Genomic DNA, 14,048 nt, shown 5'->3' on the forward strand with positions numbered 1-14,048 from the left:
GAAGCTGGGGGATATGAACGCTTATCGAATATGTATTGAATATTTGCGGGATATTCGCACGAATACCGAATATTCGAAGATCTCACTATTCGATCGAACAGTATTCGCTCATCACTAGTCTTTAGTTGTGAACAGTTTTGACTTGTGGTCTATTAATGGGCTTCTCTACACTGGACAATCCCTACTTGTTACTTGTACAATAAGTAGATGACTGACTGTATCAGTGCTGGGCTGTATAGATTGTGGGAAAAACTAGCAGTAAGTGTTTAGTTTGCCTGCAGTGCCACCACAGGTCAAATGAGGCATTACACAGCGCTCAGTGCTCAGGTCCTCCAGAGGGAGAGAAGCTCTTTATAATTGTGTGACCAAGAGATGAGGATCCTGAATAAATCACTCAACTCCCTAATGGGGTATATGATAATGCACAGACCCATTAACAACAATGATATCATTAGATCAGATGGTCCTGAGTTTCCAACTATTTTTTGATAAGGAGAAATGTTTTTCAAAATTTCCCAAAATTAACAAGACGGATCTATTGTTCCAGGACATGACCTTTCTACAGAGGTTGCATCCTGATCTCTCTTCCCAATCTCATAGACGCATAGCCAGTGTCCTAGAATCCAGGAGCCTTCCCCAGTGGTCTAATGGGGAGATTGGCCTCCTGCAATGCAATAGTAGAAAGCCAATCAGTAATATTTACCAGTCCGGGCCTCATATATCAATGCAGTACACATGTACTGCAATTATCTCTATGAGCAATCATTGTACTGCTTATAGAAGTCCTCTAGCATGGACTACACATTGTAAAAAAAAAAAAAAAAAAAAAGTTTTTTCTTAGAAAAAAAACCTATGCCATAATTAAAATTGAAATCACCCCCCTCCCTATTTCCTTACTTAAAAATAAATAAATAAATAATAATAATAATAATTAATATATATATATATATATTTTTTTTTTTTAACATATTTGCTATCACTGCATGCAGAATCGCCGGAACAATGGAATTATCATGTAGTAAATGGTGTAAGTGCTAAAACCCGGCAAATCACAAAATTGCTAATTTGTGGTCACATCACCTCCAGAAATATTTTAATAAAAAGTGATCAAAAAGTCGCATGTACGGAAGGAAGATACCGATATAAAGTACAGATCGTGGGCGGCACAAAAAATGACACACAGCCCCAAAGAGGAATAAATAAAGCGTTATAAGGATGGTTATCGAGCACTTTTATCGAACACATTTATTTATTTTTTTTATAAAAATAGGTTACATTTTTTTTAAACGCGTCAGATAAAATGAACGTTATATAAATCGCCTATGATTTTAACTGTACTTGAGGAACATAGATCACGTTTTACCATAAGGCAAACAGCATAAAAATGATCAATTTTACTGTGCAAATAATTTTTTTTTTTTGTTTCACAGCAAATTGGCTCGGTCCTTAAAGGGTTTTGTGTTCTCCGGGAATCTTTGTGGGTTTTCTATAATTCCTTTTGAGGGTATATACCGCTATATACCATTCCTTACTGACAAACTGAAAAGCAATCCAGGGTCTCATCGCTTCTTGACATTAGAATAACCCTTCCAATTCATCATGAAGACTGCAGCAATGTTGACCTTCCCATATACTGCACTATTTCTTCTGCTATATCCCAGTCTCTGCACCGACTGCCTATACTTTATTTATTAGAATATAATTCAGAGTTAATTTTCCCATCATCCACAAGTCTGTGACCTTCTAAATATCTTGTCTAGACTCGTACTCACTAATGTCCTTCCTTATGTGTCCTACACTTCTCCCATGCTGCACTTGTCCTCTGGTATACCCCACCCAATCATAGTAACCTCATTCTCTCCTCTACACGTCAACAGCTTATTATCTCTGCTTACCATGAAATATCTGGGCTCGGCTGTATATATATATATATATATATATATATATATATATATATATATATATATACACACTGGGCTGTATATATATAATGGCACACTGGGCTGTATATATAATGGTACACTGGGCTGTATTTATAATGGTATGCTGGGCTGTATATATATATATATGTTTAATGGTATGCTGGGCTGTATATATATATATATATATATATATATAATGGTATGCTGGGCTGTATATATATATATATCAGAGATGGTCCAAACCTGCCGAGGTTCGGGTTCGTATGAACCCAAAAGCTCGGCAGCAGATTCCCGCTGTCTGCCTGCTCCGTGGAGCGGGCGGATACAGCGGGAGGACCGCCTGCAAAACTGGGATACAGCCTATGGATATGGCTGTATCCCAGTTTTCCAGGCGGTCCTCCTGCTGGATCAGCCCGCTGCACGGAGCGGGCAGACAGCGGGAATCATGCTGAGGGTTCGGGTTCGTACAAACCCGAACCGAACTCGGTTCGGACTATCCCTAATATATATGTATTCTACCTGCAGAGGAATGGAGAGAGGTAAGAGCTTGTTCACACTTGTGTTGCTTGGCGTCCACTTTTTCCGCCGGTGGCGCCTGCGGGGTTCGGGGGGGCCCTTTAGGGTCTGGTCCTGTGACAATGGGGTTGCAGGGCCATTCCGTGGCCCCCCTTCTCTGCTTGCGCACGTTTTGCGGGGATTGTAGTCGCTGACCGGCACAGTGATGTTTTTTGGTTAGGGACTCATGTGTATCAGAAGACCTGCACGTGGTACATGAGGCAATATGGTTTGGCCAAATTATATACTAACTTCTGATGTGGGTTTTAAATGTAGCTGAATAAGCATTCGTGTCAGCCATGGGTGCGATGTGCAGCCATTTCTGTCTTTTTGGCTTGTGCATATATATATATATATATATATATATATATATATATTGGTATGCTGGGCTGTGTATATATATATATATATAATGCTTTGCTGGGCTGTGTGTATATATATATATATATATATATATATAAAGGTATGCTGGGCTGTATATATATATATATATAATAATGGTATGCTGGGCTGTATATATATATATAATGGTATGCTGGGCTGTATATATATATATATATATATATATATATATTTATATTGGTATGTTGGGCTGTATATATAATGGTATTCTGGGCTGTATAGCTAGAGATATAACCAGTAAGAAGAGGGAGATTGTGATCTTGCTGTATAGAGCTCTAGCGAGACCATCTGGAATACTGTTTCCAATTAGGGAGGCTGTTTGCCGGATTTAGCCAAGCTTGAAAAATTGGTTTCGGAACCTGGATTGAACCTGAACCCGGTCCCCATCGAAATCAATAGGGAACCAGGGTGTTAAGTTCGTCCTTTGGGGGCCAGACTGTGCTCTGTTGGGGGGGGGGGGGGGGGGGGGGGGGAATTAGCCTCCCGGTGTGTGGTTCTACCTTCTTCATTCTGCAATCAATCAGCCAATCAGCAGCTGTAGCAGGACAACACAGCAGCTGCTGACTGGCTGAGCAGAGACTCCTGGAGTTCCGCCTCAGCCACTGATTGGCAGAATGAAGAAGATGGGGTGGGCACAGTGAGCCCAACACAGCATTTTGGGAAGACTCTGGCCCTCGGGGGGGGGGGGGGGGGCTAAATGGGGACGCAAAATATCCCCACTTAACCCCTTGGGCGCCAGACTAAACAGTATGACCTCAAGGGGGTTAAGTGAGGATCCATAGCATTCCCACTTAACCCCCTGGGGGCCAGACAGTACCCTATTAACTGTGCTGTGCTCACTGTGGCCAACCCAGCAAGGAAGAGGGTTAAGTAAATTAACCCCTTCCTTGCTGAGGTGGACAGAGTTAAGTGCGGCTGTAAAGCATCCCTAATTAACCTCTTTGGTGCTAGACTGTAAGCCGCTGTCTGTACAGATGCTGCATACCATAAGGAGCAGAACACCTGACAAAGTGTTCTGCTTTTGCCTTTTTGTGTGTGTGTGTGTCTCCTTTTTTGTTTTCCAGAATTCGGTATCCTGAGGACTACTTTATATTTTGTGGACTATGTGACAAGTGTGTTTTTCTTTTTTAATAAAATGTTCAATGTGGGGTGTGGGGGGTGTTTTTGTTTCCATGTAAAAAGAAAATTTGCTCATCCCTACTTGCCTAAAAAAACATATTGACAGAATAGAACTGTCCAGAGAAGAACTTTTTTCTCCAGAGTACCCCTTTAAAGTGATCTGCTGTTTATTATGTCTATTTTATGTGGTTAGGAAGAAAACAACAAGAATAAAGAACAAATAACTACATGAGACGCTTTCAGTAAGTTTTCCTTCTCTTCTTGGCACAGATCAAAGCGGAGAGCCGATGCCGTGCCAGACGCTAGATCAATGCTTCCAGTCTTGACAGTTCTGAAGAAAGTTTGGATGTTTTAGGGAGAACTCTCTGTATTTTGACATCCCCAGCCGTGACAGCCGCCGTCTCAGCTGCTCCACCTTCATAGCTGGAGTGTTGTATCCTACTTTATACCACTGACATCCTACACAATGTATGTGTGCGCCAGAAAGACGGCATAGAATAGACAGGCTGGCAAACTGACAGCGCACCGCAGCTTAACCATGGCCGTCTACACTACAACACACAGGATCAATACCATCTGAGGCTATGTTCATAACAACAACGGCCATTCCGCCGTGAACAGCCATTGTTTGATGCTACAGCCATGGGTAGCATTAAACAACAAGCATTCACAACAGGACAGCCGATGTTTGTACAGCATGTGAACATAGCCTAAGTATTAACTTTCTAAATAGGTCTTAGACACTGTCAACTGGCAGTGTCTGGTATTACAGCTCAGCTTTATTCAAATGAACAGACCTGAGCTGCAATACCCCACACAACCTGAGAACAGGGGTGGTGCTGTGTTTTAGTCATGTACTTTCTAATCTCATACAATCCACCTAAAGAGGTACTCTGACAAAAATACATTTCTTTCTAATCAACCGGTGCCAGAAAGTTATATAAAATTGTCATTTAAAAATCTCAAGTATTTCAGTACTTATCAGCTGCTGTATGTCCAGCAGGAAGTTGTGTATACTTTCCATTAAGACACAGTGATCTCTACTGCCACCTCTGTCCATGTCAGGAACTGTCCAGAGCAGCAGCAAACCCCCATTAAAAAAAAAAAACCCTCTCCTGCTCTGGACAGAGATGGCATCAGAGAGCACTGTGTCAAAAGAAAGAATACACCACTTCCTGCAGGACTTACAGCAGCTGATAAGTACTGGAAGTCTGGAGATTTTTAAATCCCAAACTTACATAACTTTCTGACACCAGTTCCTTTGAAAGTAAAAGATTTTCACCCGGAGTACCCCTTTAATAACTGCAAACCATGCCAAATGACATGCTGTATTTCCTTCCAGGTATTGTAGTTACAATTCCGGATGTCGGTAAGAAGTGTTCTCATCTGACACTTTGTTTTCCGTGATGTTTAATTCAGCAACAAGAGGCTCCTACTTCCTTCTGCCTATTGACTACATCGGCTTAGTGATCATCAGGCCGAGGAGGACGCTCTAAGCCTAATGAATGGGAAGGAGAGTGGTGATAAGAAGGCGGCCACCTCCTGAGGCCTACAATCCGCACTTCTCTGTAGCCGAGAGGAGCCGCTTCCCTTCATGGCTGGAATCCTTCTTTATGTCTCACATCCTCTCCGCCATGTCCTTTGTTTCTCATCACAGAACCTTGTAAGAAAAAGAAATCTGTGATTCTTCTATGAGGTACTCTTACAATGTGTAGCCTGCGATTAACAGAGGAAAATACGTTGGAATTCTGGTTTTAAAGGGTTATTCCCATCCGGGGCATGTATGGTATATCCACAGGGTATGTCAGGACTAGGGTAGTTTTTAGTGGTAGTTTCTATTACATGAATCAGGCCGCTTGTCTGCAGCACATCCTGACTCACACCCTGAAGCTGCTGAAAATCCTCACTTTCTGCTCTTCTCTGTCTCCACTCATCTGCCCTCCCCCTCCCTTCTGAGACAGAGGTCACATAATCTCTGTCTCTTCTGTTGCCAGGCAAGCTGTAACACCTTATCTGTAACCCCGCCCACCACTGACATCACACAGTGATCACCTGGCCAAGGGTGGGAAACAACAGCCTCTCCTGAGTAGTATAGGGGAAAGGAGACACTGTTGTTTTATCTCTCTTTCTGTAATCTACCTATGTAGATAGATAGATAGATAGATAGATAGATAGATAGATAGATAGATAGATAGATAGATAGATAATGTGTTTACTGTGCAAAATAAAAGCAGATGAGGCCAGTGGTGGGCAGATACTACAGGGGTGGGTCCCCGGAAGTCAGTTGGTTTGGAGAAACAATGTATGCTGGGAGATGTAGTTTCCTAGCACAATTATATAAAACTGGCAATCTTTATAAAAGTTTGAATCTGGTGCTGGGAGCAGGGTAGACAAGTAGGAAAAGTGTCAAACAATCGGCCAGGGATCGGCACCTAAATGCTTTTTTTGTGCATTTAATTTTTTTATGGGGTGGGCGGAGTTCCCCTTTAACTCACTGTACCTAGAGATGAGTGAATTTACAGTACCAGCAAAGCTCCGCTAGACTCGGCCATTGGCTTGTTAGTCGGTTTCCTTTGATCTCTGTGCCGCTCCTCCCTGGGTGCCTGGAAAAGCTGGATGGAGTCCTGGAAACTTCTCCCAGTTTCCCAGCACGTATACATCTTTATTGGGACCTTTAGCAATGTGATTATTGGTGTCACAGCCAGAGGAGCAGGAGAAATGCCGTCTTGTTTTGTTTTCTTTGCCTTCCACCTCTCCATCTCAGAGGGTTTCTGGGTTCAATCCCCCACCCATCAAAATGACAAGGTATATACCATAAACATACCATACCATGGATGTACAGGGTTATCCCATACGCCTTATTTATGTGTATACCCGGAGCCATTGTCTTGTCGTCTGGTCCACTGCATGGGGATTGTATTATATCCTAATTACATGGCTGAAATGGCGCGTCTCTATAATAGAACATCTTTCTGATTTCCTTATGTTCCATGACAAAATTCAAGTATAAAGATGCGGCAAAACAAATGAAGTCGCTCATTATGTAAATGTATGCGTGTAAAATGAACACTGCAACGCTATAGGGGAAATTATTACCTTCGTTCCACATGGAATCATCCCTTAATACGGCACAGTCTTCATCAGGAGAAGTTACTGAGAGACCCTGTAGCTTCTAATGGCAGCCGGGACCTCTAGATGGAGATGGGACCCTGGGTATATGAGGTGTGCGCTGCATGCTGCCATTGGTGACTTCTTCTAGGCCCCTTTGGATAGTCCTATTACTGACTTTTAGCAGTGCCCATAGTATCATAGAGATTATGGCAACTAAATCTCCTACCAACATAGGATTCTGTAAATCCGAGTGAAAATGGTGGAAATGATCTCCTTAATGCATTATGAAACATATATCAGTGATGGCTACAAACAAATTCTGAATAAATACAACGGGGGAGATTTATCAAACATGGTGTAAAGTGAAACTGGCTCAATTGCCCCTAGCAACCAATCAGATTCCAGCTTTCATTTTCCAAAGAGTCTGTGAGGAATGAAAGGTGGAATCTGATTGGTTGCTAGGGGCAACTGAGCCAGTTTCACTTTACACCATGTTTGATAAATCTCTTCCAATATACATAAAAAAATTAATCATCATTAAGGGTTAATCCCATCACAGATGCACAGGATATGGTATAGTAGTGCACACACAGGTACCTTCTTTCCCTTAGTTGTCTGGCCAATCACAGTACCTACTCCTCGCTGCTACATCCAACTCCTTGGGCGACATTCATCCTCTGCAGCCACCACTAACCAAATGACGCATGCTCAGGTTTGGATAGACTCTCTTCAGTTTGTGTGTGAAATTGCCATGTAGTTTGATTGAAGCACTCTGGTGAAAATCTTTTTTTTTCCTTCAAACCAAGTGGTTTTAGAAAGTTATCTAGATTTGTAATTTACTTTTATTTAAAAAATCTCAAGTCTTCCAGTACTTATCAACTGCTGTTTGTCCTGCAGGAAGTAGTGTATTCTCTCCAGTCTGACACAGTGCTCTCTGCTGCCATCTTTGTCCATGTCAGGAACTGTCCAGAGCAGCATCAAATCCCCATAGAAAACCTTTCCAGCTCTGGACAGTTCCTGACATGGACAGAGGTGGCAGCAGAGAGCACTGTGTCAGACTGGAAAGAATACACCACTTCCTGCAGGACATACAGCAGCTGATAAGTACTGGAAGACTGGAGATTTTTAATTAGAAGTAAATTACAAACCTAGATTACTTTCTGAAGCCAGTTGATTTGGAAGAATTTTTTTTATATCAAAGTACCCCTTTAAGGTGAACGAAGCCTAGCTGTAATACCACACACAACCTGAGCACAGGCATGGCGCTGTTTTTGGCAGAAAGCATCTGTGTTTATCCAATATTAATTCATTTGTATGATTTCTTATTGTGAATTTTTTTGTTCATTGTGTTTTCATTTCTAGTTTCCAGTCTTTTCCTTGTTCCCAGCTTAATCTCACCCATCCCTGCAGTGTTCTTCACTCAAACAGCCATAAGCCAGTTTTTAATCTTGAGAATCCCCCGATGATTCGGCTTACGGCAGCAGAACCTGCTCTACCTACAGACAACATGTGAGTTCTAATACCATTCACTTATGATTAATCACAGGCTAGACGCAAAATACGCAGTGAATGATATCATTATAGACTGGAAATACACTGCAATATAAAATGAATAGATCACACACTGAGTTCAGGAACCGTATTTGGAAGCAAAATCTTGTTAACCCTAAATTTAAAGTTAAAATTTACCTAGTTTGGCTCTCAAACCCTGTGATCGACTGATTGTGCTGGGGAATGTTGCTGTTAGCTGTTCTTGTTGCCTACAGTGGCCACTACAGGTGAAATATGGTATTACATATGGTCAATCATTTAAAATCCTGGGTATGTTAGGATTTAGTGACATCACACCATGACTACTGTATGACAGCAGTGCTGGACTTACCAAATGGTGGACACCAACAGCAGCTGTCTGACCCCACTGACTTATTATGGGGTCCGATGGATTTTAGCTGTCATTTTGATAAGGAAAATAGCTGTGCGTGCTGTGCTATTCTTCCTGTCAAATCTAAAAAATTCAAAGGAGGCTCCTCTTCTGGTAGTGTGAATGCAGCCTAGTATGTTGGCAGACTGAGAGCCAATGCTTTTTAGTGTCTACTGTGGCTCATAGAGGATACATGGACTGTCCTTGTATTCACAAGATGATTATAAACTGCCTGTTACACAGCTTTACACAACTTTTTTCTAAAATTATTTATTTTGTATTTATTTTTATTACATTTGAATTTATTTATTTATTTACATTTTGTTTTAACCTTTAAAATGATATAATTTTTCTTTTTTATTTCATTTTTTTATTTTATTTTAATGTTTTAAGGGGGTAGTTCAGCAAAATAAATAAATAAATAAATAAATAAATAAATAAATAAAAATCTTTCAAATCAAAGTGCCAGAGATTTGTAATTTACTTCTATTAAAAAAAAAAATCTCCAGTTTTCCAGTACTTATCAGCTTCTGTATGTCCTGCAGGAAGTGGTGTATTCTCTCCAGGTTTGAGAGCAGGAGAGGCTTTCTATGGGGATTTGCTGCTGCTCTGGACAGTTCCTGACATGGACAGAGGTGGCAGCAGAGAGCACTGTGTCAGACTGGAAAGAATACACCACTTTCTGCAGGACATACAGCAGCTGATAAATACTGGAAGACACATCTGGCACCAGTTGTTTAACCCCTTAGCGACCCATGACGTATCTGATACGTCATGGCGCCGCGGGGGGTGTTCAGAGCGGGGTCCCGCCGGGACCCCGCTCTGAACGGCGCTGATCCCGGCTGACACGTGCAGCCGGGCAGTGCCTCTGTTAGCCGGCGCGGGTCCCGTTGCCGCGCCGGCTAATTAAGCACTTCAATGCAGCTGTCAAACCTGACAGCTGCATTGAAGGGCTTCAGACATCACATCCCTGGTGTCTAGTGGGACGGATCTCCCCCCCGCGATGCGATCGCGGGGGGGGAGATCCGTTCTTCTGGTCGGCCCGGGTCTCAGCGTCGGAATGACGCTGATCCCGGCTCGGCAATAGATTGCTGTGGCCTGCAGCAGGCCATAGCAATCTATGACCAATCTAATGGATCTTTGCTGTGTATATACACAGCATTAATCTCTATGAGAGATCAGTGCTATGTATATACAAGCCCCCCAGGGGGGCTTCTAGTTACAGTAAAAAAAAAAGTAAAAAAGTGTTTTTATTAATAAAAAATCCCCTCCCCTAATAAAAGTCCAAATCACCCCCCTTTTCCCATTTTATAATTATAAATTAATAAATAAACAAATAAATAAACATATTTAGTATCACCGCACACGTAATCGCCTGAACTATTAATTAATCACATTCCTGATCTCGCACGATAAACGGCATCAGCGCAAAAAAGTTCCAAAGTGCAAAATTGCGCATTTTTGGTCGCATCAAATCCAGAAAAATTGTAATAAAAAGTGATCAAAAAGTCGTATATGCGCAATCAAGGTACCGATAGAAAGATCACATCATGGCGCAAAAACTGACACCTCACACAGCTCCATGGACCAAAGGATAAAAGCGCTATAAGCCTGGGAATGGAGCGATTTTAAGGAACGTGTATTTGTTAACAATGTTTTGATTTTTTTAAAAGCCATCAGATACAATATAAGTTATACATGTTATATATCGTTGTAATCGTAACGACTTGAGGAACATGCATAACAAGTCAGTTTTACCATAGGACGGACGGCGTAAATGCAAAACTCCCCGAAATCAAAACAAATTCGTTTTTGTTTTCAATTTGACAGCGCAAATGATTTTTTTCCGGTTTCGCAGCATATTTTATGGAAAAATAATGCCTGTCATTACAAAGTACAATTGGTTTCGCAAAAAATAAGCGCTCATATAAGTCTCTCGGTGAAAAAATGCAAGCGCTGTGGACTTTTAAACATAAAATGGAAAAAGCAAAAGTGCAAAAACGAAAATTGGCTTTGACCTTAAGGGGTTAAATAAAATAAAATTGGTGAACAACTCCTTTAAGTTATTTTCTTTTTCTTATTTTTTTTTATTGAAGTTTTTATTTTTAAGTTTAATTTCAATATGTTAAATTTTGTTTTATATTACTATTTTTATGCCTACTTTTTAATATTGGGCTATTAGGGTATGAAATATAATTTTATATTTTAAAAATCAATTTTCTAATTATATCAATCATATCATATAAAAAATATATCAATGTTATAATCAATTCATGTAACTTATTATTTCATCCTGTCACAAAACTCCCCAAATAGATTTCCTATGTGTGTTTTCTATTGTCTTCCATTGTGTTACATTAGTTACCATGTTATTTGCCCTGGCTGTATGGGCCACAAGTTTTGGTGGGCCACTGCGGCAACAATGACAACCCTGCGGGCAGGAGAGAGGAGGCAAGTGGCAGCAGTGGCCCACAAAGAACTTGACGCTTACATGGTGTCGTACACTATGATGTTAACGTTTTTTTGCAGAAATCAATAGTACAGGTGATTTTATGAAACGTTGTAATTGGGTTTATTAGCCGAAAAATCTCCCTCCTCCCCTCTCCATAGAACAGACAGGGCTCGTCTGATGTAAAAGAGTCGAGATTTCCTGATAATGAGCAGTGGATGAGAGAGAGAGGAGGGGGGGGGGACCTGGGGAAAGTCTTTGTGAATGCAGATAATGACATATTTGCGTAATAAACCCAATTACAAAGTTTCTTAAAATCGCCTGGACTATTGATTTCTGGAAAAAAAAAAAAAAGTACGACAGTGACACTTTAAGCATTGCACCAGAACGGCAAGGAAGGGTCGGGTCTACGAAAACCAGGGATATTGGTTCATAGCTGGCTGAGCAGATTGTTTCATGACTTGTCAGTAATGGGCAGATTTACTTTCTGGTGAATAATGTGACTATGTACAGTACGGCCGCACGCACAGTATTACTATGACACTAACATAGGGCAAAGACATAACATCTATATCTGTATTCCGCAAAGGGAATGTAGAGACATTAATTCCGTCACCACGGACAGTATGTATCATCTGGAATATTCATGCGGCTTCTCCTCGCCTATGAGAGGTGTAAGTAACAGATATTTCACGTAACGGAATTAAGTGCATTTGGCCGTGAAATTGCATTTTTCAGGGCAGCGCGGTTTGTCACCAAAATATCATGTAATAATCATAGTAGAAGCTCCAGTGGTATATGAGCCGCTGCCAGCTATGTCTGCCGCTTTAAAGGCAAAATAGGGCAAAATAATAAGAAAATCAGAAAAAGAGAATTATGGAAAGGGTCCGTGGAAAGTTCACCCTCTGCATGCAGGATAGATTACACGGATTGTCTCACCTCCGTTTATATATCATGTTGGGTATATGGACCCATGACTAGGTTACCTTACTACATGAGAGTTATGTAATTCTTTATTCAAACGTGTGGCCATTAAAGGGGTACTCCGGCGAAAACCTTTTTTAAATCAACTGGTTTCAGACAATATTCTATTTAAAAATCTCCAGTCTTCCAGTACTTATCAGCTGCTATATGTCCTGCAGGAAGTGGTGTATTATTTCCAGTCCGACACAGTGCTCTCTACTGCCACCTCTGTCCGAGTCTGGGTCTATTATGGAGTCAGAACTTTGGTCTATATTAAAAATGTCTAGAAGACTGTTGTTTTTGTCTTTTTTAAGGTAGTTATACAGTATATGGCCATGTTCACATGGCGTAAGAGACCAGCTGTTTTGTGACTCTGCAAAGATCATCCCGGCCGGTACTTCATTCGCAGTGTCCTGATGCGCACCCGCATTAGAACTCTCATAGCACACAATGAAGCAAGCGTCCGGAACCGCTCGCTTCATTGTGTGAACTGACAGGGTTTCCTAAGGCCGCAATTCACTGAATTGCGGCCGCAGAAAACTGACATATCAGTTCTTTGCAGCGCCGCAAAGGATCCCGGATAGAGCGTATACTATGTGTATACACTCCGGCCGGGATCTCATAGAAGAACATGAGGCTACTCCACGCGTACAAAGTACGGCCGTTGTTGCCGATGGCAGTGTGAACATAGCCTATGGCTGAATCGGGGCCGGGGGCTTTAGAACATATATAACTTTCTGATATCAGTTGATTTGAAAGAAAAAGATTTTCGCTGGACAACCCCTTTAACGGTTTGATCCCCCTGCTTTTGGGAGGTACCCCTCCAGCGGAGCCAAGTGTATATGGAGGGAATCTAGAGAAATAACATTTGGCCATCAGCTCTCTTATACGACTAGCTGAGATTCCCCAGATGACCCAGCACCCATCTGATCCTGGATAGAGGAGTCGTATAATAGATAATGCTAATCAATAGCTAACCCTATGTTCTCAGAATCCCTTACATGATCCGGTGGCTCGGTGCGCCATGTTGGAAGTCCTCCCATGGTAATGAGTTCCTGGGATGCTGTTAGGGTTGATTAATGGGGCAATAATGACTCTTCATTTCGAGGAGTGATCTATCAGTGGAAATGCCGCTGCTTCCTGCTGCCAAGTCACACTATACTTCCACCATTAATACTGTGCCTGGCGATGGCTCAGGAAATAAATTGAGAAGCGGCGGCTGTGTATCTGCTCCATAGCGGCCGCCGTGCAATCAATAATCTCGATTCTCCCGCTCGGTGTATTGTACGTAAGAAACAAGAACATCTGTTAACCACTGGGATTTGTTTTTAAAAATACGTGAAATGCCCATGAATTCCCCATCGTCCTCGTATTTAACCGGAAAAGTAACGTTGAATAGCTGGCAGCTTTAGGAGCTCGGTTATTTACGTCCCATAGGAGAGCTTTACGGAGTAGAATTAGATTAAAAGCAGAAATAGGGCAAACACTGTGCCGAAATGAGAACTGGTAACCCGCAGCAGAGCGATGTGCACAGACTCTGTACGGAGGCAGCGGGATCATTGCCGCTCCGCACTTCATGTGGTGCCAGGACCTGACTAGTCTTTTT

At 41.7% G+C, this 14,048-nt stretch overlaps 1 protein-coding gene across 1 annotated transcript in view; it reads right to left on the reverse strand.

The window, feature by feature from the left end:
* Positions 1–587: 587 nt before the first annotated feature.
* The window catches only part of HHAT (hedgehog acyltransferase), a 272,872-nt gene continuing 259,411 nt past the window's right edge, over positions 588–14,048 (reverse strand). Inside the window, exon 12 of the mRNA XM_069954817.1 lies at positions 588–664. Within this exon, the coding sequence (XP_069810918.1) occupies positions 645–664 (20 nt within the window). The 3' untranslated portion in view covers positions 588–644. The remainder of the gene's footprint in view (positions 665–14,048) is intronic.

The sequence above is a fragment of the Dendropsophus ebraccatus genome, chromosome 15 (assembly GCF_027789765.1).
Source record: "Dendropsophus ebraccatus isolate aDenEbr1 chromosome 15, aDenEbr1.pat, whole genome shotgun sequence".
Lineage (NCBI taxonomy): Eukaryota > Metazoa > Chordata > Amphibia > Anura > Hylidae > Dendropsophus > Dendropsophus ebraccatus.